The 24,173-nt window shown below is 39.1% G+C and overlaps 2 protein-coding genes across 13 annotated transcripts in view; one reads left to right on the forward strand and one right to left on the reverse strand.

The window, feature by feature from the left end:
• Nucleotides 1–7,755, forward strand: part of cadpsb (Ca2+-dependent activator protein for secretion b) — a 66,599-nt gene extending 58,844 nt beyond the window's left edge. For all 11 annotated transcript variants that reach the window (XM_051415750.1, XM_051415751.1, XM_051415752.1 and 8 more), the window contains 7 exons: nucleotides 65–212; nucleotides 334–408; nucleotides 564–647; nucleotides 909–941; nucleotides 1,082–1,189; nucleotides 6,279–6,383; nucleotides 6,478–7,755. In XM_051415750.1, the coding sequence (XP_051271710.1) occupies nucleotides 65–212; nucleotides 334–408; nucleotides 564–647; nucleotides 909–941; nucleotides 1,082–1,189; nucleotides 6,279–6,383; nucleotides 6,478–6,654 (730 nt within the window). In that variant the 3' untranslated portion in view covers nucleotides 6,655–7,755. The remainder of the gene's footprint in view (nucleotides 1–64; nucleotides 213–333; nucleotides 409–563; nucleotides 648–908; nucleotides 942–1,081; nucleotides 1,190–6,278; nucleotides 6,384–6,477) is intronic.
• Nucleotides 7,756–8,568: 813 nt separating this feature from the next.
• The window catches only part of ca16b (carbonic anhydrase XVI b), a 100,332-nt gene continuing 84,727 nt past the window's right edge, over nucleotides 8,569–24,173 (reverse strand). The window contains exons 14-30 of one of the 2 annotated variants that reach the window (XM_051415742.1): nucleotides 24,021–24,059; nucleotides 22,947–23,038; nucleotides 21,149–21,240; nucleotides 19,147–19,243; nucleotides 18,941–19,023; nucleotides 18,434–18,568; nucleotides 18,180–18,314; nucleotides 17,622–17,794; nucleotides 17,353–17,488; nucleotides 16,224–16,370; nucleotides 15,698–15,791; nucleotides 15,047–15,123; nucleotides 14,753–14,881; nucleotides 14,400–14,546; nucleotides 14,080–14,222; nucleotides 12,948–13,083; nucleotides 8,569–11,943 (exon numbers count right to left, since the gene is read on the reverse strand). In XM_051415742.1, coding sequence (XP_051271702.1) covers nucleotides 11,797–11,943; nucleotides 12,948–13,083; nucleotides 14,080–14,222; nucleotides 14,400–14,546; nucleotides 14,753–14,881; nucleotides 15,047–15,123; nucleotides 15,698–15,791; nucleotides 16,224–16,370; nucleotides 17,353–17,488; nucleotides 17,622–17,794; nucleotides 18,180–18,314; nucleotides 18,434–18,568; nucleotides 18,941–19,023; nucleotides 19,147–19,243; nucleotides 21,149–21,240; nucleotides 22,947–23,038; nucleotides 24,021–24,059 — 2,002 coding nt within the window. In that variant the 3' untranslated portion in view covers nucleotides 8,569–11,796. The remainder of the gene's footprint in view (nucleotides 11,944–12,947; nucleotides 13,084–14,079; nucleotides 14,223–14,399; nucleotides 14,547–14,752; nucleotides 14,882–15,046; nucleotides 15,124–15,697; nucleotides 15,792–16,223; nucleotides 16,371–17,352; nucleotides 17,489–17,621; nucleotides 17,795–18,179; nucleotides 18,315–18,433; nucleotides 18,569–18,940; nucleotides 19,024–19,146; nucleotides 19,244–21,148; nucleotides 21,241–22,946; nucleotides 23,039–24,020; nucleotides 24,060–24,173) is intronic. The other variant, XM_051415744.1, reaches the window with a different exon arrangement.

Consider the following 24,173-nt stretch of genomic DNA (forward strand, 5'->3'; position numbering starts at 1 on the left):
AGAATGAAGGCTTTACTGAATATTTTATATTATAGTGCGAATAAATATTTCACTTGCCTTGCAGCACCAGGATGGCATTTGAGTCCAAGCTGACAAAGAGCAGCAAGTCCACAGATTTCCGCATTTCTCCAACATTATGCACCATGTTCAACGTGATGGTGGATGCCAAGGACCAATCAGCTAAATTGTGCGCAATGGAGATGGGCCAAGAGGTAAACATTTTCACCTGGGACAGAGTATGCATGTTATAAAATAAGTAAAATAAGATTTATAGTTGCAAAAAGTACCAAAGTAGTGTTCCATTGATGTTTTGTTAAAACCCTTTTTTTGCAGAAACAGTTCCACACCCAAATAGATGAGCTGATTGAGGAAAGTGTGAAAGACATGATCCAGCTTCTGGTTGCAAAGGTGCGTCTGAATATCAGTTTCAACAAATGTATTACGTTTTTACAGAAGAAAAGAACATGGTATAAACGTTACGTATACCTGCTTAACATCAGGCGTTTGCATAGCTTAGTCTTGTTAAATTGTTGATAAATCCTGTTCTTTTCCTCATTTCTCAGTTTGTTGCCATTCTGGAGGGTGTGTTGGCCAAGATTTCCAGATATGATGAAGGCACTCTCTTCTCCTCATTCCTCTCATTCACGGTAAGATGAAGCTTCTCATTATTTCAGTCCCTCATAGCCTCATTGTCCTTAATGGGCTGATTCTTTAGAACTGCTTAGTAATATTTAGGGCTGGTTATTAAACTGAAATACTTTTTAGATATTGACCTAAATGTGTCTCTAGAGTGTTGTAGTACCTTTTGATTGTATTTTGCTAAACTTAAAAATGTTCCCATCCCTAATGATGTTGATAATAATAAAATTTTTCTTATCCTGTGTTTTATACTTTTGTTCTGATTTCAGGTGAAAGCTGCCTCTAAATATGTGGATGTACCTGTAAGTGCAATAACACCCCACCTTTCTTTGTGCTTGTGTGTGATTACGAGATGCAGCTGAACTAAACACTTCTGTGTTTTTTGATTACAATAATTTGCCAGTGCTCATTCCCCTCCTGACCCTGTTCTGTTTCTTTACAGAAACCTGGAATGGACGTGGCCGACGGCTATGTGACCTTTGTGCGCCACTCTCAGGATATGCTTCGTGATAAGGTCAATGAGGAGGTGTATATAGAAAGGTTATTTGATGTAAGTAAGATGCCGTCTCCTCCTCACAACAAGGGAGGGGCCTTCCAAAATGTGGCAAAACAACAGGGCAGGGCGGGATAAGTCCCATTTTGAGACCAGGACATGTATTTCAACCTGGCAGAAGAGGCTTTTCTGATCCTCTACCCCTTTTGACTTTTCTCTTTCTTTCTGTCTGTCTTCTCTCTGAACCTTAGCTGCTGCCCTTTGCATTCTGGTGTGCATTGCCACAGTGCTTTTGGGCCTTTGTGTATTAAAAAAAAGGAAACTTTTATTTACAAAGAGTCCATAAAAGCATCCTCAAAAAAGGATTATCTGAAGCAGTGCTCTCTGGAAAGAACAGAACTATCCATAATGATCACACGCCAGCACACTGACTTATATTTTGTAGCTCACCACTGTACTCTGTGCTTTCAGATACTTTCCACATAAAGCATGTCAGCCTCCTGAGTATATGACACTCAGCCTTCTTGGCCTCAGTCCACAGTGGAGCACCCACGCAGTTTCTCTGTGAACTGAAAGTACTGGGTGAAGGATGCACTGCTGGATGGGCCAGAGTGATATAATGATGTCAGACTCGGAGGCTGACATGTCGAATACCCTTGGTCTGTTAGAGCAGTGGTTCCCAACCTGGGCGTCTAGACCACAAAATAAGAGGTCAGAAGATAAATTTGAAGGGTCATGAGATGATTTAGATGATAGGAAAGAAGAAGAAAACCATCACTGCAATACAAAATAATGTTTTTCACTGACTTTAGGAGTCAGTGTGAAAGACTTTCAGCAGCCTGTTGCACCAGTACAAATATACGGTCAGCACTAACTGCTACGTTTTAAGTAGTTACTTATGTAATAAACTTTCTACTTTGTACAGTTGCATCCTCTGAATTTACACTACAACTTACCTAAGTCAACCGCAGTAAAAAACATTGTAGCAGAGGGTGATGTTTTATATAGTGAATCACTCACTTATATAGTGAATCACAAAAAGCCAAGTTAAGAGACACAGACTGTTTAAAGACACGATACTACATGTATGTGTTTTAACCTTGTTGGTAACACAACAATAATGTATTGATCGCTTCTGTTAAACTTTTTCTCTCAGGCGAGGATGGCAAATGCAATAAAAATAGCAACATTAACAAATTTCTCATCCAAGTCAAAAGACAGAAACATTTGCTTCAACCAACAGTGTCTCCAGTTAATAAGGAGTGACTTGCACCTGCTCGGGGGAAGGTGCAATTTTTCTCAGCGTTCTATCTTTAGAGCTGAAACAATTGGCAGCTGCTTTGATTGAAGATTAATCGTCTTGTGAAAATATATAATAGCTTTTCTTCAGTGAGAATTTGCTGCTTTTCCCTGTCTAGTACAGTGAACATCTTGGGGTCCTCTTTCAAACTTTCTTTTAGTTGTGTGGCGACTGGAACTTAAATAATGATATAGAGGCTTCTGAGGATAACGCTGAGAGAGCGTTCCCCATACTGGTACACCTCACTCATGTTATCAAAGAACGGGGGTTACCAGATTAGTGACCTCAAACCTCTAAATGTTGGTTGAACTAAACAAACAATGGATCTTAAGAGTGTGATCGATTTTTATCACAATTCTCTGAAGTTTTATAGAACTTTATGATTAACCAATTAACTGAGAAAATAACTGGCATTAATCAATCTATCTATCTTAACTCTACGTTATAGCGTCACTACTCCACTACATTCAAACTAACTTACTAATAGCTGGTGCAACAGCCTGCAGGACCCTAAAATGAAGCAATTTGAGAAGAAAACATCATTCCGGTTGAAGTCTCACAGTTAACAGAAATATACATCCTGTGTAGCGAGCTTATGAGTAAGCATCACGTGGTTATTAAAGCCAAAAAAGGTTGGGAACCAGTGTGTTAGAGGGTGAAGAGAGCACTGTCTTACAAAAACATAATCCTAAACGGGATACATTGACAGTAATGTGTCCTCCATGTGTGATTTGAACGACACATAATGCTGTGATGTGTGTGCTTCATGTCATTCAGAAACTATTTGTACAGACCTGTGTCTCTACAGGTGTGTGAAGGCTTTGTGTGTTTGACAGACTCTCAGTTCTGTGAGGCAGTGACGTCAAGTTTTTATGTCTGAGATACACTCAGAAGTCTCCCTTTGGTTTTATATTTTTGTGTTGGCTGTAGACGCGGGAGTCTTGTGCCAGATAAATATGATTTCTTTTGATTCTTTTTTGTTTTGGAGTGAGGAGTGATGCTGTTGTGAAGTGGGTCTGCTTTTGTCTTTGAGGTCCGCACTAGTTCTCCCCTGTCTCCTTCTGTGTTGTCAGTTTTTCTAGTGTGGAGTTTTTCCCCTCGTGTCCTCTGTGTGGCCCCAAAGTGCACCAAAATCCTACTGAGCACTGTCATGTTAAATTCTTCTGAAGATTTCTCAAGCTGTGAATGTTTCAGTTTTAACATTTTAAACTTATTCTTTAGTTCGAGGATGTCAATGTTTTTCTCTTTCATTTGAATGCATTTCCATCCATCCATTTGCATGCATGTGAAAAATGTTACTAGATGTTGCATAGGCTCTACTTTATCTCTCTTTCTTTCACTAATTTATTTCAATCCTTTTTATCTCCTCTTTTCTGATTAACACCATTCCTGCTGCCTCCTCTATTCAAAAAGTGGCACTTATCTCTAGTGTTGCGTTGCGTTGTTTTATCACATTATGTTGGTTGGCATGATTTTAGAGTCAAATAATCTTCCTGTGTACATCTTCTAGCATGACCCTCCTACTCAGAGTTCTGCCTCATTTGCACATACAGCAGTCTTCCTTAGCACGTACTCTGCCACCCACCCACCTGCGAGGTCTGCATGCACTGCACGCTCAACTCGACTGTGAAGTGGACAGGCATCTGCATATCCGGCCTCAAGTTCAAACCTATCAAGCATTCACCTAATACTGATCCTAATAAACCACCACTAAAAGAAAACCAAACCTCAACAACCAAACTAATTAAAATCCTCACACTTCTAATTTGGGCCTAAGAAACCTTTTCTGCGTTCCTGCCTACTCACATGTTTAAAGTTGACTTCTCTTTTCTTGAAATTGGAGGTATGACAACTGTTTCTATTAGACTTGGGTGCTGTTCTCTTGTAACTTAAACAGTCTCGGAAACTACCACCCAAAGCAAAGTAGAGAAAAGGTACAAGAAAATAGCACCGCTGCTACCTGCCTGCTAACCATTTACTCACTTTCATTCTATTTTTCTTTTGCTAATGAACTTGTGTCAAAACTATAATTTCAATTCCCCATACAGTAGTAGTTTTCTATCTTCAGTGTAGGGTATTTAAATGCAGCTCGGCATTTCTGCTTGAATAAATGATACATAAAGGCTAAGTAATTGCCTTCAATAATTGATAGGCCATGCAGCTTTTACAAAATATTGACTTGGAGAACATTTTATTAGTATTACAAAGGGTAATTGCAGTTTGTTGCTTTATGGCTTCCCTCTGTTTTATTATTTTCTTCAAGTAGCAGTAGCATCAGTGCTCGAGTGTTTCCTCTAAAATTGCTCTTTTCAGCTCTTTATAGAGCTGCAGTATGAATGCAGTTTGTGTGCGGATGTCAAACTCGTGGTGTGCTTGTGTGTGTCGTTGGGAACATTTACTGAAACAAACAGTAAGAAGTTCAATTCAAAAACTTATTTTAGTAAATATAACTTAATTAGATAAGATTAGTAAAATTGTAATTGGACACATTTTTTATGTTTAATTCTTAGTGAGTAAGTGATGCATGAGTTTCGGTAGTTAAGCGTGTGTTTAATGCATTTACAGTCCCTGAAAACTGGATTTCTCAATTAGTTTCTTACTATGAGATATGCAGACCTACATTAAAGAAACAGTTCGATGTTTTAGGAAATACGCCTATTTGCTTTCTTGTCGAGAGTTAGATGGGAAGATCAATACTACTCTCATGTCTGTATGTTCAATATGAAGCTTCAACCAGGAAACAGCAAACTCTTTGTCTGTCCAACGGGAGCAAAATCTGCCTACCAGCATGTCTAAAGCTCACTAATTAACACGTTATATAATGTTTTACTGGGGTTACTATGAGTTCGACCATTTCTTGCCTCCTGGAGTTTAGACAAACAAGTTTTGTGTTACTTTTTGAGCTTCAGTGTTGCCGGTTGGAGGGTGTTGTTACATTTGGACAGAGCCAGGCTAGCTGTTCCCTCCTATTTCCAGTCGTTGTGCTAAGCTAAGTTAAGCAGCAGGGGGTGGTAGCTTTATAGTGTGTGCTTACATATTCTGTGATATCTGTGATTTTGTATGTGTGCTCTTCTCAGGGCTCAGTCACATACTTATGCACCCATTAGGATTTAGTAACATGTGAATCAAAATGCAATGACAGTCGTGGGGTTGTTGCTGTCAATCAAATCTGATCCAACCACACCCACACAGTCCTGATGAAGCAGCTTAGCTCAGTTTTTGAATATTAAATCATCAAAAAAAATACTTGCGGATGTGTTTTTTCCCCAGACTTTAACTTTAGATTTAGGCACATTTAGACATTTGTATTTGAAGTTAGAGAAATCTGTCAGATTTTAAACCAAGTTTTCAGGGGCTTTAAAAGCACAGATGTTTTTAGTTTTTTCTTAAATCTGAAATGCATGATAAACAAGGCACAGTTGAAACAAGCACACTAAACTGTAGCTTGTTATTCTTTTTAGCTGATGACTTTTGAACATTACTTTATTCTGACATTAATGCAGCCTGTTAACTTGCATTGATTGACTGATTCTGACTCATGAAATGCAAGAACGTCTGTCTTGTGAAGTGGGATAGAGACTCGACGTTAACCCTCACTAACTGGTTTATATACTGTACACATGGGTCAAATGAAATGTAGGCTCACACGTATTTAAGCTGCTCGGAGGTTTTATTGAAGTGATGCTTGAATACACACATGGGGGTGTTTGAACGTTATGTTACTGTCATATACGGTATGTGTTTAGTTGTTTACGTGTGTCTTAAAGGTTAGTTTGATGTCAGGATGTCTTGAGGATGTGTGTGAGTGTGTGTTTTGCTGGAGAGTGTTGTGTTTATGTGTTTCAGCAATGGTACACTGCCACCATGAACCTGCTGGGGACCTGGCTCACCGAACGCATGGATCAGCAGCTCCACGTCTACCAACTAAAAATCCTCATCAGGATTACAAAGGTAAGGACAGAAAAAAAACACCTGTCAGGTTGATAAAACACCCAGAATTCTTTGCGTCCACACGCTGTGCTGACATATCTCCGTGTCCTTGTAGAAAAAGTACCGGGACTTTCGGCTGCAGGGCGTCCTCGACTCCACCCTGAACAGTAAGATGTACGACACGGTGCGCAACAGGCTGACCTTGGAGGAGGCCACTGCTTCAGTGAGGGAAGGAGGCATGCAGGGCATCTCCATGAAGGACAGCGATGAGGAGGATGAAGAGGACGACTAGAGCCCATACGCTGACACTCCAAACCCCCTCACCCCTGACCCCCTTTCACACTTTTGACTTTAGCCTGGTTACCGATGCATGTACCAACTCAGATAGCCACTCTAGGACCTCTTTGTCAGCTCGAAATGCCTATGAAGGAACTATTAACTATAAAAATAGTACTTATACTGAGGAAAATCTAAATAAAAATGTTAAAAAATAACCATGATTGGCAGTTTAGCTGTGTCATGATAAAGATAGCACCTATCTTTGATTCATTCATTTCTAAATTCATTTCTATGTGTTACTAAGCAATATGGAGAACCATTTGTTTGACAATGTTGAGTGAGATTAATAGGTGTGTCCCTGTCCAATGCAAACCTATATGGCGCTTCTTTGTCGTATTCTACATTCATTAATGGTACATTGTCGTGATGATGAGTGTGTGGACCCTTTTCTTTGTCTTGTCTGTTTTTAAGTGAATGCCAACTGCTTCAAACTGAAAATAAACCTCTGTATTTGTTTACGGCTGTTACAGATACACTGTCGTCTACTCACTGTTATTAACATCAACAGTAAGTCTAGACCTGCATTTTTATCATGTGTCAATGCTATGTGATCTTATCTCAATTACTAATTAGACATGATTCAACAGGAATCTTGAACTTCAACGAGTGGGTATTCTAGAGATGCAATATTCTCATAGCTCCATTTTGATAACTTGGGAGATTCTATTTTTATTTTAACATTAAAAGGCCTTGAAACAGGTTCTATTTTAATTGAGTTGCACTTTTACAGAGAAAAGAGCAAAAATATTTTTTTTTATTAAAAAAAAAGTTGGTCTGTCTTTGTTCTGTAATTGTGTAGAATGAGATGTCTGGCATTTGTTTGGGTCTCACTGTTGTTTTGTATATATTATATAAATATATATATAAATATAAAATGCTGTACATTGCATTCTGAGCCATCGCTGCATGCCTGTGGGTTCCCACCCTCCCCAAACGCTTTCTGTTTTCTGTGTGAATTAGCTGGTGGATTCATTCTTGCTTTTGCCTTATGAAAGCCAACAGTTGTAATATGCAAGAGCTGTGGCCTCGAAATAAAAATTACTGTACATGTGCATCCTCTGTCATGTTTACTAGCTGCACATCTACCTGAGACACAATTATAGACACACCAAACTGTACTTACAGTGTTTGTTTGGCAGTACATTTACTCAAGTAGGTACTTTGGCACTTCAGATGGAGTCAAATTTGAATACACAAACATGATACACATATTTGTTTGTGTTTAGTAAGTTCCATAAATCTGCAGAAAGAAATCTGAGAAAATTACTCTTCTTATTACTTTTTAGGTTGTGTTCAGTATCAAAGTGATCCAGTGGTGGTTGTCAGTACATTCATGGTTACATTGCAAATAGCAACTGAATATAGCTTATTCTGCATACTGTTAATGTTGCCAATTTGCCCAAATTTAAAGGCTTAAAGGGTAGTGCTCCATCTTCTGCTACTTTATACCTCAATTCCAAATACATGTCATAGTTACTCTACACATTAAGAAGTGACATACAAAACCTAGGATCCTATACTTTGAAAATGTATGAATTATGATGCATTGTAATAGATTACACTACCCAATAGTATATAGAGCCATCCTCCTCCAACCAACACCTAATGGCGTCGTTAATAATAATGAAATGACCCATTTTGCCTAATAAGTACTTTTCGATTAACACTTCTATAAATCAGTTTGCATTCAGGACTTTTACATGTAATTGAGTATTTCCACAGTGTGGTATTTCTACTTTTACTTGACTACAGGATCTGAACACTTCTTGCAGCACTGTTGTTTGGTGACAGACTGACAGCAGGGGGCGACAGGACGAACAGGTTGCTTTCAATCCCACCAGTTTAAATCAACACTCCTCCATCAGTATTTTGATTTAACACAAGGATGCTGTGCACCCAAACCCAAACTTTATTTAATGTATAGCAATACAGTTAACCTATTAAATAACACTATTACACTATAATATTGTATATGACAGCATCATAGAAATACAGGGCTATGATATTATCATATAAACATGTGATATGATGGACAAAACCATTTTATTACTTATTTAAGTTACAAAATAGACTTAACTACCAACGTGGCTGAAATGGACTGAGGCTAACATACTGGATCCCTGGACCATTGAGCAAATGTCAGGAAAATCTGGTTTAAATATTGGCATGGTCCTCAGAGGGGCAGGTGGGGATTTGCTGTGGAGATTTGGATAATACATTTCCCACTAAAGTACAATCTGTTACAGGGCCACTTTACAAACCAAGTCTTTGTATGAAAATATAAACCTCTATGATCACAAATATTACATTAAAGTCAAAGACATTTGCTTTGAAGTGAATGTGTTTAGCCACAGCAACCATGTTTCCAATGAGAGTAGAAATATCAAACAGAAAAGACGTTGGCGTTCACTCAAAATACAAAAACAGTTGCTGCAAAGAAAGGTTTTGTTGCACAGCTAAGTGATCAGCAATCTGGACTTTTCTCCAAATGTTGGAGAGTTTTCACTGAATTTAGCAAACTCCCCTTTAGTCAGAGAAGTGGGTGAGGGGGAAAAAAAAGTTTTCATCAGAGTATGAAGATACACATGAATCAATCAAGAGATAGGGATGTTCAGGGTTGAAAAGGGCTTATAATTAAGAGCCACAAAATAGTGCGGAGACAGAATATCAGCCCAAATAAAACACATTTTACAGTCTGAATTTTAAATCTTACTGTCTAATGTGAGGACAGCTTCATGATTATCTTCTGTAATCCTGAGGCTAGGACAGAAACATGCTTTACTCTGGTTTAATTTACACCTCTGACACTGGTAATCTACACTGCAAGATTGAACAATTTTGATTTTAAATTCTAGTTGATTAAATAGATGTCAGGATAAAACCACTTACATGTTGCAAACTGGAACCACATCTTTGGTTACAAATAAAGCATCAACCTCGCCCAAAAAAAGAGACTACATTGCCTATAGAAAGTATTCACCTCCTTTGGATTTTATCATGTTTTATTTATTTACAATTTTAAATCACAGTGGATGTAAATAGGATTTTTTTTAAAGAAAAAAACTCCTTATTGTCAAAGGAAAATGAGCTGGAAAAAGTCTGGCGCTAACATAAACACACGATTGCACAAGTATTCTTTTCTTTACTATGGACATCATCTGTGTGTAATCAAGGTGTTATTTTAGGTTAAATATAACTGCATCCAACAGCTATTTAGTCAATTTCCTGGCAAAAACTGCATCATGAAAACAAATTAATACTCCATCTCAATATCCCCACTCAATCTGGGGCACGTTTACCAAAAAGTACTAATCAAGAACATTTCCAAGGCACTGGATTTCCCTATGTGATTATAAAAATGAAAGCTCTGCCTAGAGGAGGTCATCCTGTGTTTGGAGAGGGGCACAAGTGACACAACAAACAAGCCCAGAGAGTTCTGAAGAAGCTGCAGGGTTTCATGGTGTCCAGGTGTTGCCGTAACAAGTTGCAGCTTTGTGGAAAAGTGGTAAAGTCCAACCCTCTGGGGAAAAATAAAGCCACAGCTCCACAAGAATGTCTTCTCAGTGTCTCTGACTGGCGTGGCCGAGTCTAGACCTTAATCCAGTCCAGAGTTAGTGGCAGGACTTGAGATGTTGCTGGGGTGTTTTTGATAAATTACGGGGGTGAATACTGGTGCAATCAATGTTGGGTTTTCTATTTGTAATTAATTTAAAAGAATGTTTTCACTTGACCACATTAAAAGGACCAGTGTGTAGGATTTAGTGGCATTAAGTGTTGAAGTTGCAGATTTCAAATAACTGAACACTGCTTGTGTCTGTATTCGTCTTCTACGGTGCTGCAAAACTTGCAAAGAACACAAAAGGCCCCATCTACAGCGGGTGTTTGGTTTGTCCGTTCTGGGCCACTGTAGAAACATGGCGGGTCAACATGCAAGGCCACCAATGGCGTCTGTAGATAAAAATGGCTACTCGTACGGTAATGAAAACACAGCAATTACTATATTCAGGTGATTATACACACACACACCGACACACATTATACAGAAATGTTCCACACTGGACCTTTAAAGTAGTTTCTTCTGTTTATCGGCGTCAGAAATTAATCATAATTACATCCACTGTGATTTAATGCTGTAAAACAATAAACATGGACATTTGTGTGGGGTGAATATTTTTTGTAGACATTGTACATTCAGATACCCATTACATTTGTTAACAGTTGAGCTTTGACAGTTGAGGTTAAAAAAGCTGGAAAAAAGGATGGAAAAAAAAAAAAGAAGCTTTGTAGATAATTCATGGCAAGCTGCAGAATCTCAAAACAAATATGGATCTACATCAAGGCAAGTGGACAAGTAGGCAAAATTACAAAAAAAAAAAGGAAAGCATTGGCTGGCTATTAAGGATATAATATATATATATATATATATATATGTTACAAAACAATATAACAATATAAATCCCTGTAAAAAGCAATAAATGTTCACATTAGATGTTGAATCACACTTAAAAATAAGCCATAAGTACATTATACAAGACAGCAGTGAGATATTTGAACAATATATGAATATTAGGCAGGTAATAGTCTCTTAACGTGTGATAAAGAGCTTCACCCATGTGGAGCGGGGCCTAAAAACAGTTAGTTTGATCGAGATGACAAAGTGACATAATGCATGCTGGGCTACGTTGTGATGTGATGTTTTGTTTTTGAGACATTATTGGAGGTGGATCGCCATAACTCATCCTGGTCTTCATGCTTCAGGTTGTGTCTCAATGCGGTCCAAAGATCCCCAGTTGTGTGGTGATGTCAGGATTTCACTGTGAAACTGTTTCACTCACTGGATTTAGGCAGTAACACTGATAGTATAGTGCAAACTGGACAGAGCTGCTTTTTCCTCACGTCAACTTAAACAGGTGCAAACGCTCAGCAGGATAACATTTAAGACAAGAAATAAAGGACAAAAACATAAATATCAAAAAACTTTTATCAGTATAAAAAGTAATAAGGTTATTCATTTAATCAATAGTCTGGCAAAAAGGCCTCAGAAAAGTTTTTCGAGTTTTTTTTTTTTACAAATTAAGTGCCTGTAGGAATGTCCTCAGACGAGCGACTCCATGCTCTCAGCGGGGTCCGACTCGTCTGCAATCACCACCACCCCGTTAGTGTCCATGTGCATGGGGCTCAGGCCGCACTCGCTGTTACTGACCAGGCTGAGCATGGCTTTGTAAAGGTACTGGTACTCCTCCTGTGCACACAAAACACACAACAGGTTAACATTTTAGATCACATATCCTTCCCCATGCTACAAAACTTTAAAACTCAGATCATAACATTTCTTTAAATCGGCAATAATCAATCATTTTGATACAAACATTAACTCAAATGACTAATGTGAAAGAGTTCGCTCGCATTGACGAACCCAACAGAATTAACAGCCAACTTTAGACCTTTTTGGTTTGGTCTGGACTAATCTCAACAGTGAAAAAGCAGCACTAAATGACAGACAAAGTTTCCAAGTGACTTGTGAATATAGTGGAGCATGTAGCAGCTAAAGCCCCAGATATTTCAGTCAGGAGTGGATGGAAACTGAAAACTGAGCTGAATATCGGACTCGCTTTGAACAGGTGGTGAAAAACAGGACTCTGGATGAATTCTAATGTTGTGTCTGCTGGTTGAGAAGTGGGCTTGTTTGCAAACATCTCAGCCATAACCATTGCAAGTTCACACTTTATAAGAGCTTGCTCAAAGTTCAGTTCATACAGATTATAATAAACAGCTCACGTTCATAGTTCACAATATGGAATTTTAAATGAAGATCACAGTCCCAAAAAACACTTCATGATAATTTCTCCCATTTAAAAAAAAAAAAAAGAGCTTCTTTACAAAATGCTGTGATTTGGTTTGAAGACATTTGCAGTTGTTGGCTCTGATTCCTTTGTTAATGATTTCTTGTGATCATCATTCACTTAATGAGCTGGCTTTCCACTGTTTTGTTTTCCTCTCTCTTCAGTGGTTCCACCTGGCATAGTGACAATCCTTTTTTCTGCTCAAAATGAGTTCTTACTCAGCAGCGTGAGTGTTGTTATGTCTCGCGGGTGTTAGCGACAGTGTGTCCGTCTGCTGGGCAGGTAGTAAACAGGGCATTTATTTATCATTTGTTTTTGTTTTTTCTGAAAAAGCTGCCTGCAGCTGCTGGAAATGAGGACTAGCTGAGAGGAACGTATGTATTTGACATAAAAGTTGACTTACTATATCAGTGAAGACTCCCGGCCTCATGAGATTGATCATCTTAGCCACCTGGTAGATGTCGACGACGCCTTCGTTCTCCAGCTGCTGGGACAGTGTGGTGAGAGCACAGAACATGCCTGCTGACACTGCTCCATACCTGTGTGGAAATGTTCAAGATCAGCTCTGCGGGACAACCGGCACAACTGTCTGTCTAAACATCCTGTTCAGGTGTTCTTAAAACAACGTCAGAACTCCAAAATCCTTAATTTAACTCTATTACAAATGACAATGTGTAGGGTTGCTAGTTTTAATGCTAGGGCCTCATCAACACCTTAACTAACTGCAGACTGTGAAGTTCTTAACATATGTGCACACCTCTGCAACCAACAAGTAACTGACAAAATAAAACACATTACAGAAAATGAAAGGATAAAATGTGCGATATAACTATTTCCACATTGTTAGCAATTAGCATCCCATCATGTTAGCATCTGGTGTAAATGGGTGAGGAGACAGATTGTGACAACTTCAGATCTGTGACAACTTCAGATACAGCTTTATAAGTAAATGAGGGAGGAGGTGTGATTGATTATCAATTAGCTGATGTTTTCACTGATATCAGCCGAGGTGCTGAAGGGGCAGGGGTCTGAAGGAAAAGACGTCAGCTGGGAACAACTGTACAGGTTATTATGGTTGCCTGGTTAGAGACTTAAGAGTTGTGCTTTTGTTTATTGTGTTAGCTGCCTGTAGGTTCTCAGTGCCGGCGTACGCTAACAGCCTTTCAAACCCCAAGCCATGGAAAAGTCTTCACATTTACTGGCTAGTGCAACAAGAACAAATCAAATGGTAAACAGTCCCAGAATTCTTTTGCTACTTCTAAACCCTTAAAATCCAGATGCAGCCTTCGGTCTGTTTGTGTACACCAAAGACAATAAGCAAGACCAACAATGTGGTAAAAATCAAATATATCTTATTTTACAGAGTCCTGGACTAGTTTATGACTGAATCTCAGGAGAATAAACTCAACCATGATGAAAACAGATTTCTTTATGGTCTCCAACTTGAAAACCATGGATAAAATCGTTGTGTGTTTGCCCTTACAAATAGACCTTCTCTGTTAGCAGAGGATAACTTAGTGGCAAGACAAACGTACTCATCGTGCACGATGGTGGGGCCATCTCGAGTCATGGCCTCCTCCTTGATGACACTGATGAGCTCGAAGGTGCTGCTGAGAGGGGCATCGGGGTTGGGCCATTTAGGGCACTGAAAATGTCTCACCTCCAGAACGTAGTCATCCTGTCGCACACAGAAAGGGAGTGAAACAAACACACATGACATATATAATGTAATGCCTTTTTGGGATTGTACACATCAAAGAAATCAAACACCACCAACACCCTGACTTGTGATGCGTCACACCACAATAATCAAACGCTGAGTATGGTACATGTAACGAGGCAGAGCTTCAAGTACCTGTGTGGCCTCAAGGATGAAGTCGTGGATTATGATCTGCTCCTCATTGGAGAGGCACAGTCTGTCCTTACTGATGAGTGTGACAGTGAAGGCAATGCAGTTCATGGCCTCTTCTCTACTCGGCCAGTAAACAAATTCATCCTCAGCCTGCAGAGAAGCAACAGCAAGTCAAACAAGGTATGCTGCATTTACATTTATTCATTAAGTCTAGCACGAGTCTAGCACATTTTATTGATTAATCTGTCATTATGCTTCCTGTCTGTATGTAGACTGGATGCAGATTGCCCCTAAATTAGACATAAAACAGAGGGAAGATAATCACAAGATCATTATTATGTTTCAGGGTTACTTACCAGGCCCTGGTTGTCAGGCAACATGACGATAATTTGAGCATTATGGTCCCAAATCATCCTCCAGAAATCTGTAGTGGTGTGGGGTAAAGGATGCTGGGTAATGATGAATTCATTACTCCTGAAGTAGCCCTGAGGTGACAAGAGGTGAGCAGTTAGCCTCTCTAAAGCTCATACAGATGGATGACTACGAAAGTTGACAGACCACTGATTTTTCTAGGAAACTGTCATCAAGAACGTCAGACCTGTCAATAAAGTTCCTCAAAATACCCAGTGAGCCTGACTATCACACCGTACCATTATGTAGGATGCATTAATGTAATCTGTTCCTTTCATTCCAGGCAGAGTGGTGAGTCCGACCCTTGCTCGCTCCGCTGTGGAGAGGCAGAAAGATGGAAAAAACACACTTTAAAATCGCACACCCAGGCCTCTGTAATATCACACTCGCTGATAATGCACACATTCATTACCAGTCCTCTCTGTTGCTATAGCAACACATACTCCCCCTCCTCCCTCATGAGAGTGCAGGGAACACATAGAAAGATTAACTTATAGGATTATGGAAATAGATTCTAATTTTGGAATATGAAAAAAAAAAACAGGAAAATGTAGAATATTAAATGAGGAAATGCTGTGAGTCAGAGCCTTATTTCCTGTTATTTTAAAAAAGGAAGGAAAATTTACCAACAGAGAACAGATTGATTGAATTTGTGAAAAAATGCTTTTTAATTGTTTCAAAATGTAAACGTATCCTTCAAATTTAAACATATTGTTGCTGTATGACTCCTTTTAAGAGAGCCTCCCCTATTACTCTCTGTGTAAACCCGCAGTAACCAGCCCTCCTCACACCGCTGAATGCGCCTGCTTTACATGTTCGACAGAGCTTTGGTTCTCCAAGACCTAAGCACCATTGCAAGTGCGCTGTGGTAAAACAGATAACATACTTACAGGGAACCACTGAGGAATTGCGGTTCTTCTCCTTGTTGCTGTCTTTGTGGGCACTGAAGCACTCCACAAAGCGTGAGTTGCACTGAGTCAGAAGCTGGGGTGAGAGAGAAGGCAAAGACCAGAAGATCACATGTTAGTCCCTGTGAGTTTAAGTCAAAACATTAAAAATAAAGATATATTGTTGTTTAACACCCAAGATTAGCATACATTTTCACACAATAATAATGAGCATGTGAAGCTCAAGAGGAAGTGACATTATGTGCGGGCAATTAGTTTCTCTCTCCTGATGTCGAGAGAGCAGGAGCTTGATGAAACATTCATCAGGCTTTGCATGAGACAGCAGGGGTGACAGACATGACTTTATTACAGCCAACATCAGAGACGCTCTCCAACTAAACCCGCCTGCAAATGGAAAGTCACCATGCAAGCTGAACTAACAAGCTTCTGATCCAAAGACCTCCTCGATAACTGCCGACGGTGACAGCGTCTAACTGGACCAGTCAAAGCTCCCAGAAGGTTTACTCACCCTGAACTGCTTCTCCAGCTGTGTGCGGCCTGTCGAGTTGGGTGTGAGGATGCTGTTGACATAACTGTGCAGCTGCCAGGCAGGCACCTCTGTCTCTGTGCTCAGGATGTCCTCCATCAGAGCATCGTGGATGAAAACATACTGCTCCTGAGGGAAGACAGACAGTAAAAGTTTGGGAAATAATAATAATAAAATGAAATAAAAGGGACATGAGGAAAAATGGCATTGTGACATAAAAACAGACATTGAAAAACAATTGAAATAAAGAGCTGCAATCAGTGGTGGAAGAAGTACTTTTCTTTTACTAAAAAGTAATTGTAACAATAGCCTTTTCCCATTCGAGTGCTGTCTTGGCTTGACTGGCGCATTAGCGCAGCGCAGCAGGGATTTGCATTTCCATTACAACAGGGCTAACCGCTTGAAGGTTTCTCTTTACAGGCAGAGAGCAATGATTGAAAGAAGAGAGGGGCCAGAGTTAGCTGGGTGTGGTTTGGCACAAATTGTTGCATTTAAACTGGTAATGGAAATGCAAATCATTGTGGCATGGTTCGACTTGGCATGGCCAAAAGTCCCAATAGAAAAGCCCTAACAGCGTAAAAATCCTCTGTTACAAGTAAAAGTCATGCACTTAAAATTGTACTCAAGTCAAAGTACATATACAAGTATTAGTATCAAAATATACTACCAAAAGAAAGAATTCATTATGCAGAATGGCCCATTTCAGAATCATATGTATTATATTGCTGCTGCATAAATGTAGAGTAGTAAAAAGTAAAATATCTACCTCCAAAATGTAGTGGAGTAGAAGTATGGAGTAGCATAAAATGGAAATACGTATGTAAGTACAAGTACCTCAACACTGTACGAACCGTGCATTTCAAGTTTCATTGGATTATTTCACAATCAAATTATTTTATTATATATTTTATCTCTATGTCTTATTTCAATGTTTTTTAATTTTTTTAATTTTGAACACTCTGGATCTCCTTAAGAGGAACCAGAAAAAAACAGTTGGCAAGAAAGCGAAAAAGAAACATCAGATTAAAAATTTGATTTGATTGATTGATGTAAGTCCATGCACCATGACCTTTTTAATGTACAACATGAGGGAGGTTTTCGTGTTTCTTACCTCAGTCTGAACTAGGTAGTTGCGTTGTGTGCGGATATGTTTGAGAAAATCCAGGACGCTGACTGTGCTTTTGTCCTTGATCTGCTGTAGCATGCTGTCAATGACAATGTATGTTCCTGTGCGCCCAACCCCTGCACTGAGGAGCAGAGCACAAAGCAATATGAGCATAATGGCAGGCCCATAGAGGGAGCTGTAAACCAAATCAGCAAATATGAGAATCTCATAAGTAACATTCATTTAGCCCGGGAGCTCGGTATTGAGTACTGTACCTGCAGTGCACCAGGACGGGGCCCATGTCTGCAGTGCGAGCTGCTGATGAGCGGTTGATGAAGGTGAGGACAGGGAGGGTGTACTCTGGTACTCCCATGTCAGGCCACTGAGTGTAGTGATACTGGACCACAATGCGCTCATTTAGCTTCCCTTTTGGGTTCCCCTTCTGGCCCTAGAACATGAGAGAAGATTTTAATTACATACCACAAAAATAACTCTTATCTACCCTTAACTTACCTTCCTACCACTAACTCTGAGCACACACAATAAAATAAAGTCACTCCTACACAGGATTAGCAGGTATGATTAATATATCACTTGGCCACTTAAGCTGTTGTTTTTGGGAGTTATGCTACAGTGACGTTTATTTAGTTGATTGCTTTTGATTGGACGGTATTACTGATGTTTCCTAGCAACCAATTTATAAATGCCCAATTTAGTAAAATCACTAGTTTGTAGTTACTAAGAACTTTAAAAGAGCTTTATGCACAAACTCAGCTGGTGCAAGAATTCACCAGTGACAATAAAGCTTATTACAGCAAGAGACTCTGAGTTACCTTTTTAACTTTAGTGTTCCTTATAAGGAAACGCCGCAGTGTGTAGCAGGCGTGCACTTTGGTGCTTTTCAGTGTCACCACAATGTTTCCATACTGCTCGCTGTTCTCTGTCGGCCAGTACTGGTCACATTTCCGCTGAAAAGACACAACAGACATAATAAATGATACACCACGTCAGTAGAATCATCTCTGTGAGGGATAAGTTTATGATTTGGTATATTTTATATTTCTGTAAATGATTCAAGTGAACATACTCTGCCTTTCTCCACCAGGTTGGTAATCATGATGATGATTCCGGTATTCTGCTCCCAAACCATCCTCCAAAAGTCCTCAAATGTAGACTTGAGAGGACCCTGAGCAGCTATATAAGCTCTGGGCCGGTTGTAGCCCTGAAACAGGAGAGAAATATACTTACAATCAATAATGTATAAATTACCCACAACCCCTGATACAGCTGATACGACTGGTTTACTGACAAAACATTGGGAGGTCATGAAATCCAATCCTTCAGCTGACAGAAATTGTAATTAAGATAGATACCAAATGTTCCTTTCTCTGTCAGTTTTATGATTTTGATACCTAAATTATTGTTTTAAAAAGGTGTCAGCATGGGAATCAGCACTATTAATAATTATTTTGTTTCACTCAAGGCAGTTTCATTTACAATCTTTCAAACATAAAAAAAGAAAACCAAACCAGGACCTGCGGGAACTAAAAAACAAACAAACAGCTAAACATGTCAAGAGGTTGGTAAAACTCACATCCACATAGTTAGCATTGATGTAATCCGAATGTTTGGCATCTTTCCCCGCCAGAGCTCGTAATTTCACCCTGCTGTGGTCATCTAGGGAACGCATCGACATATTTGTAATTTGTGTAAATTATTAAAAGGATGAAAACATGTTATAAAAACATTATTAGAATCCGCAGCAGTAGACATCACAATCAGATTTTATAGCTGACTCACAGGCCACAATGTTGATGTATCTGTTTTTGTGCTTGTTGTCAGGATGATTGGAATGTTCTGCTGTGATTTTCAGGTCTGCTGTGGAGCGTTGGACCTCCTGGAGAGAGAAAAAAAATAAACAGATGGATTTTTATTTAACGAGGAGAGAAGAGGATGTAATGGTATTACCCTCTGTAAAGAAGTTCTATTCACTTAAACTGTGGGTGCTTTTGTAGATTTAATTTTTTTATGATACTATTGGTTTTTTAAAAGGGAACATTTCCCTTTCTTTTCAAAATTGCTCCCTGCATAAGGAGCTCAGAGCTCAGGATAAACTGCAAAGCAGAACCTCTTACAGGGATTCAGTTTCTCAGTCAAGGACACTTCAGCAGAACAGATGCTTACTGCCACTGGGGCTTGAACTCAGGCCTCCAGTGGGACAGACTTCTTCTTCCCCCTCTTCTTCGCTACAGTACGCCACACTGCGCTCGCCCACCCCTAAATACAACAATCATTTCCAACACAGCTTCATTGAGATGCATTTGAAAATTATGCACACAAGCTTCACCATCAAATGACCCCAATTAGAAGGAATCCTCGAGGGGTGAAGCTTTTGCCTCGATTCTTAACCTGGTTACACAGAGAATGTGTTCCCATCCAGTCAACCAGCAGACAGACCTTCCCTAATTAACCTCTGTCTCTCTTGATCTTTCTCTCCTTCTTTTTCTCAACCATCTGCTCAGAATTACCAACCCTTCATACAAACACATGCATAAAACAATCTTTAACCACTGTTCAGACCCATTTGTAGACAACATGTACACAGTAGAGGGGGAGATGAACTGTGCTGAATAGGCTATCAGTACTTATTTATCTCAAGAAAAAAAAAAAAGACAAATGTTTTTACGACCTAACCTGTAGGGATTCACCAATCTGGGAAATTCTGATGTTATGATGAATACTGATGTTTAAAATAAGAACTTGGGCAGATAGCCGATGCTTTTTTAATGTTATTTATTTGCCCTTTTGTGCCAGGGGGGAAAAAAAAATAAAAATCTACAACGATAAGCATCTCTGCTGTGTTGCAGCTCAGTCTGTTTTTCTTCGCGACTGCATGGAGCACATCGGTATTTGCATGCAATTTGTGCCAGTGCTGGAAAACGGAGGTGATTATTTCCCCAATTTCTGAGCTGGAAATAACCAACACAACATTTAGCCATTGCAACACAACAGATAAACATCAGCTGCTGACATTGGTGACTGCCATCTTATTACCAATAAATCAGTGCTTCCCTACTCCCCTTTTTGGTTCAGTTCAGACAAACTCTTGTGCGTTTGGTCCACACCAAGTTCCAATTATAGGTTTCACGCAAGACTAAAATAACCAAAAACAAACAACCAGACCAATGCTGCTTTAAAAAGAGGGTCTGGGTTTGTCTCCAAGTAGCCTGGGGTGAGGTTTTTTTTGTGTTGTGAATGCAGAACAGAACACAACACACTTATGATTGTAAACAGACCATTTTAGATCAGAAAATCAAAAGCTAAACTACTAATAAATCAATCTGTTAAATATGAGCAGCCATAAAGCAATTGTCTAAGAAATCTGTATTTGTGTATTTACCAATAAAAAGTGGGTGACATATAGCAACCACACAGTAACTAATCCCCCGTAATACTGCTCTAATATTTGTCATGTTTCTACCCATTCATCGCTATTTATGACAATGCTCATTATCAATTATTTATTTAAGAACTTGAGATAAATAAAAACATAAGGTGCCCTAAGGTGCTGCAAGACTTTCTGTCACCTGAATTTGATTTCTCTGTGTGGGTCCATGTAGTGCTGATCATGCAGAATTCATGTTTACTTCTCTTTTTAGTTTGTAATAGGTCAAGCAGCAATAAAAAGGCAACAACATATCCCTTATATCTCTTTACTTCCTCTTTGTATGGACTAACTAAACCCATCGAGAATTTAAAAAGGTTAACAATGCAATCAATTGAAGTGCCATTGATAGTATACCTCAAATTCCTCAGAGAAACCTTGCAGGTTGTTCTTGTAGAGCTCCATGATGTGTTTAATAAAGTGCTTAACGGGGATGGCCTCCATGTCATCTGCAGGAGAAGACACAGAACAGTTAGCAGTGTGTGTGGTTCATAGTGCATTATTGGGGTTTATTAATAGCCACTATGTATTCTGTGAGGGTGTTGGCACAATACAATACACACATTGATATCAATGTAATTTGTGCAGCAAATGTATAGTTTTCTGACGTCAAAATCAGTCCATTTCTACATGAAGAGAAGATTAGAAAATAAAAGCCAGTTTTGTGTTACTTTAACAGATCTATCACAAATGTCTAGAGTTGATATTTTGAGCATTTATATGAGGGAGCATCTGTCTCATCTGAGCCAAATCAGCCCCAAATCACACATGAGGGATCTTAGATAAGACTGGTTACTATCACATTGGGACAATAGTGCAGTGGCCCCAGCTGTCATCGCTGCTGATACTGGCCAATGTCTTAACTAATGCACGCTCGCAGCTGGGGCCTTTAGGGCTCTTACTTGCCTCAGTGGTTACAGCATAAAGGTGAATTCTGGTTAGTTAATATGTTCATTTATCAAAATGTCTTTCCTCCCCTGTAGTAGTGTCAAGAGACATCAGTCTAATCAGTTCATCAGAATGGTTCTGGGTGAAACATGGCCTTAGGAGCAAGAAACCAAAATGCAGGACAACTGATAAAGCCCAATTCTTCTTGACAGGATATAAAACTGTGCAGAGGTATGTTCACATGTATTCTTGCATGTCCCACAGCACCATGTGTAGTATAAATAGTTTTAATCTCATTCTGTCATTATCCACTTCAGACACTAAAATGTCTGCAAGAAATCAGCAATGCTAATTCTGAGCATAAAAGTCACCATAAAGTCACTCTTCAATGAATTTCATTTTCTTGCACAATGTCAACCTAAATCAAGTACATGATCGGTCATTCGGAATATATGTGCTGTAAGGAAATTGCCATAGTTTCTAAGAGAGTAGAAGGACAGGACAGAAAGAAAAGAGGGTGAAGAAAGAAAGGGACAAGGGAAGAAAAAGACAGGCAATAAAACCCTAATGAATGTGAAGTCGATACCAGCATCAGCTGTACTCTTTAACTATGATATCACAGCCTTGAAAAATCCCAGAGCTTATAGCGACTGTGAAAAGTAAAGTCTGATATCGACTAGCTGCCACTGTTCTGCTGCCTGGAACATTAAAGGCTACAAAAAGCCAGTCACACAATTTCTACAGAGGTGCTCCCAGAGTCATTTCAGATGTAAATCAACAGAAAATGTGCAAATACAGACATTAAGGTGAAAGAGAAAACCATTTGAAAACAGTTAACGGTGGCTTGGGGATATGTTCTGTATAAACAGACATATATCACTTAAAAGTCAGTCAAGATTCCTTTCTCATTTCTGGGATTTTTTAGTACTCAGTTTCAGTCTTCAAAGGGTTAAATAATACAAATTTATTTCACAGTCCCGTCAAATGAACTCAAGTACTCAACACTACCATTTATTTCAACCATGCACCATTAAACCACTGTTCATCCATTAATTTAGCTGTTTCACCATTTATCCATTACTTTAAATCTTTGAACTGTTTAAACATTAGAATACTCCCTGAGGAACACCATATAGAGTACCATATAATGTAAGTACCCTTGGTTGGGAATCAACGATCTAGAAAAATGCAACAAAAAGTGAATCTTAAGTATACTTGAACATCACATCTCTGAACATTCTAATATTATGGAGGAAATACAGCTTACCTGGTATAGGGATGACTGGTATATTCTCATTGGCCACCACTCGTGGAGAGCTGCTCTCCTCCACATAGAAGTGAGCTGTCTGGAAAAATCTCCTACAGGGACACAAAGACAAGTACAGTGAGATGCCACAGTAATGTCTATTAGGGAGTCGTTATACCAATTGTTCTCAGATCCGGTCTGTCAACATCAGCATCTAAGAGTTGCATAGAATGACATGGGAACAGCAGAAAACTGCTAATGAAAACCCCAGAGTAGTTGAGACACAGCTGATCGCACAGAGAGTCAGTGGTGGTGAGCGACTTCTGGAAACACAGTCTGAGCTGACTACAGGGAACAGGTAAACAACTCATAATGACACACTGCACAGCCAAATTTAGCTTTTTACTCAAACTGAAGACAACAAATCCAAACACAAATTCTCTCTTCAGGGCAACACGCGCCACTTTCAAGAGTTCCCACTCCACTTTAAGCACAACAAAATCAACTTAAAAGGTGTGCTTTCTGGAGAAAATGCAATGTGTGAGATTGCTGCAGTTCAATGTATAGGCATTCATATAAGAACTTTACTTTTAACGTATTGACAAAGATTTCTGTTGTGACCAGATTCAACTTTTGATATTCATTACTAATCCATAGGCAATTCCTGTTCTTTCAAATAGCCAAAATGTTTGCGCCCTCTGTTGGACAATGCTTCCCAAATTTTTCATAGTTCAAGGTCCAAAAATCAATGCTAAATGCTGATAGGGTAAAAGCAGCCATGATCTTTAGAGAATATCAAAATTTTTTTTATATATATATATATATATATATATTAAAGCCTTATAAAAAGATTAATTGTAATTTTTTGGGGGCTAAAACACTCAACTCTGTTCAAGATTCCCCACAGTGAATACAACAAAAGTCAACAATTCTTAAATGATACGTTAAAAAAAAAAAGTCTCTAAGGTCCTGAACACCTTGAACATGCTCTCCAGCCTCCACCCCCTGCTCATACACACACAATGTATACTAATAAATGCATAGAAAAGTCCCACGTTTTATCTCAGTGCCAGCATTTCCCACATTTAATCCTACCTGTATTTGATGCAGAGGAGGGAGCAGATGCTTGTCATTCTTTAAGAGAAATGGAACAAAAATAAAAAAAGACTGCAGTGCATTTAAAAGATATAGAAATAGAGAAGAACAGACAGAGGGAGAGAGAGGGGGGAAAAGAGAGAGAGAGAGAGA

Source organism: Dicentrarchus labrax, unplaced genomic scaffold (assembly GCF_905237075.1).
Source record: "Dicentrarchus labrax unplaced genomic scaffold, dlabrax2021, whole genome shotgun sequence".
Lineage (NCBI taxonomy): Eukaryota > Metazoa > Chordata > Actinopteri > Moronidae > Dicentrarchus > Dicentrarchus labrax.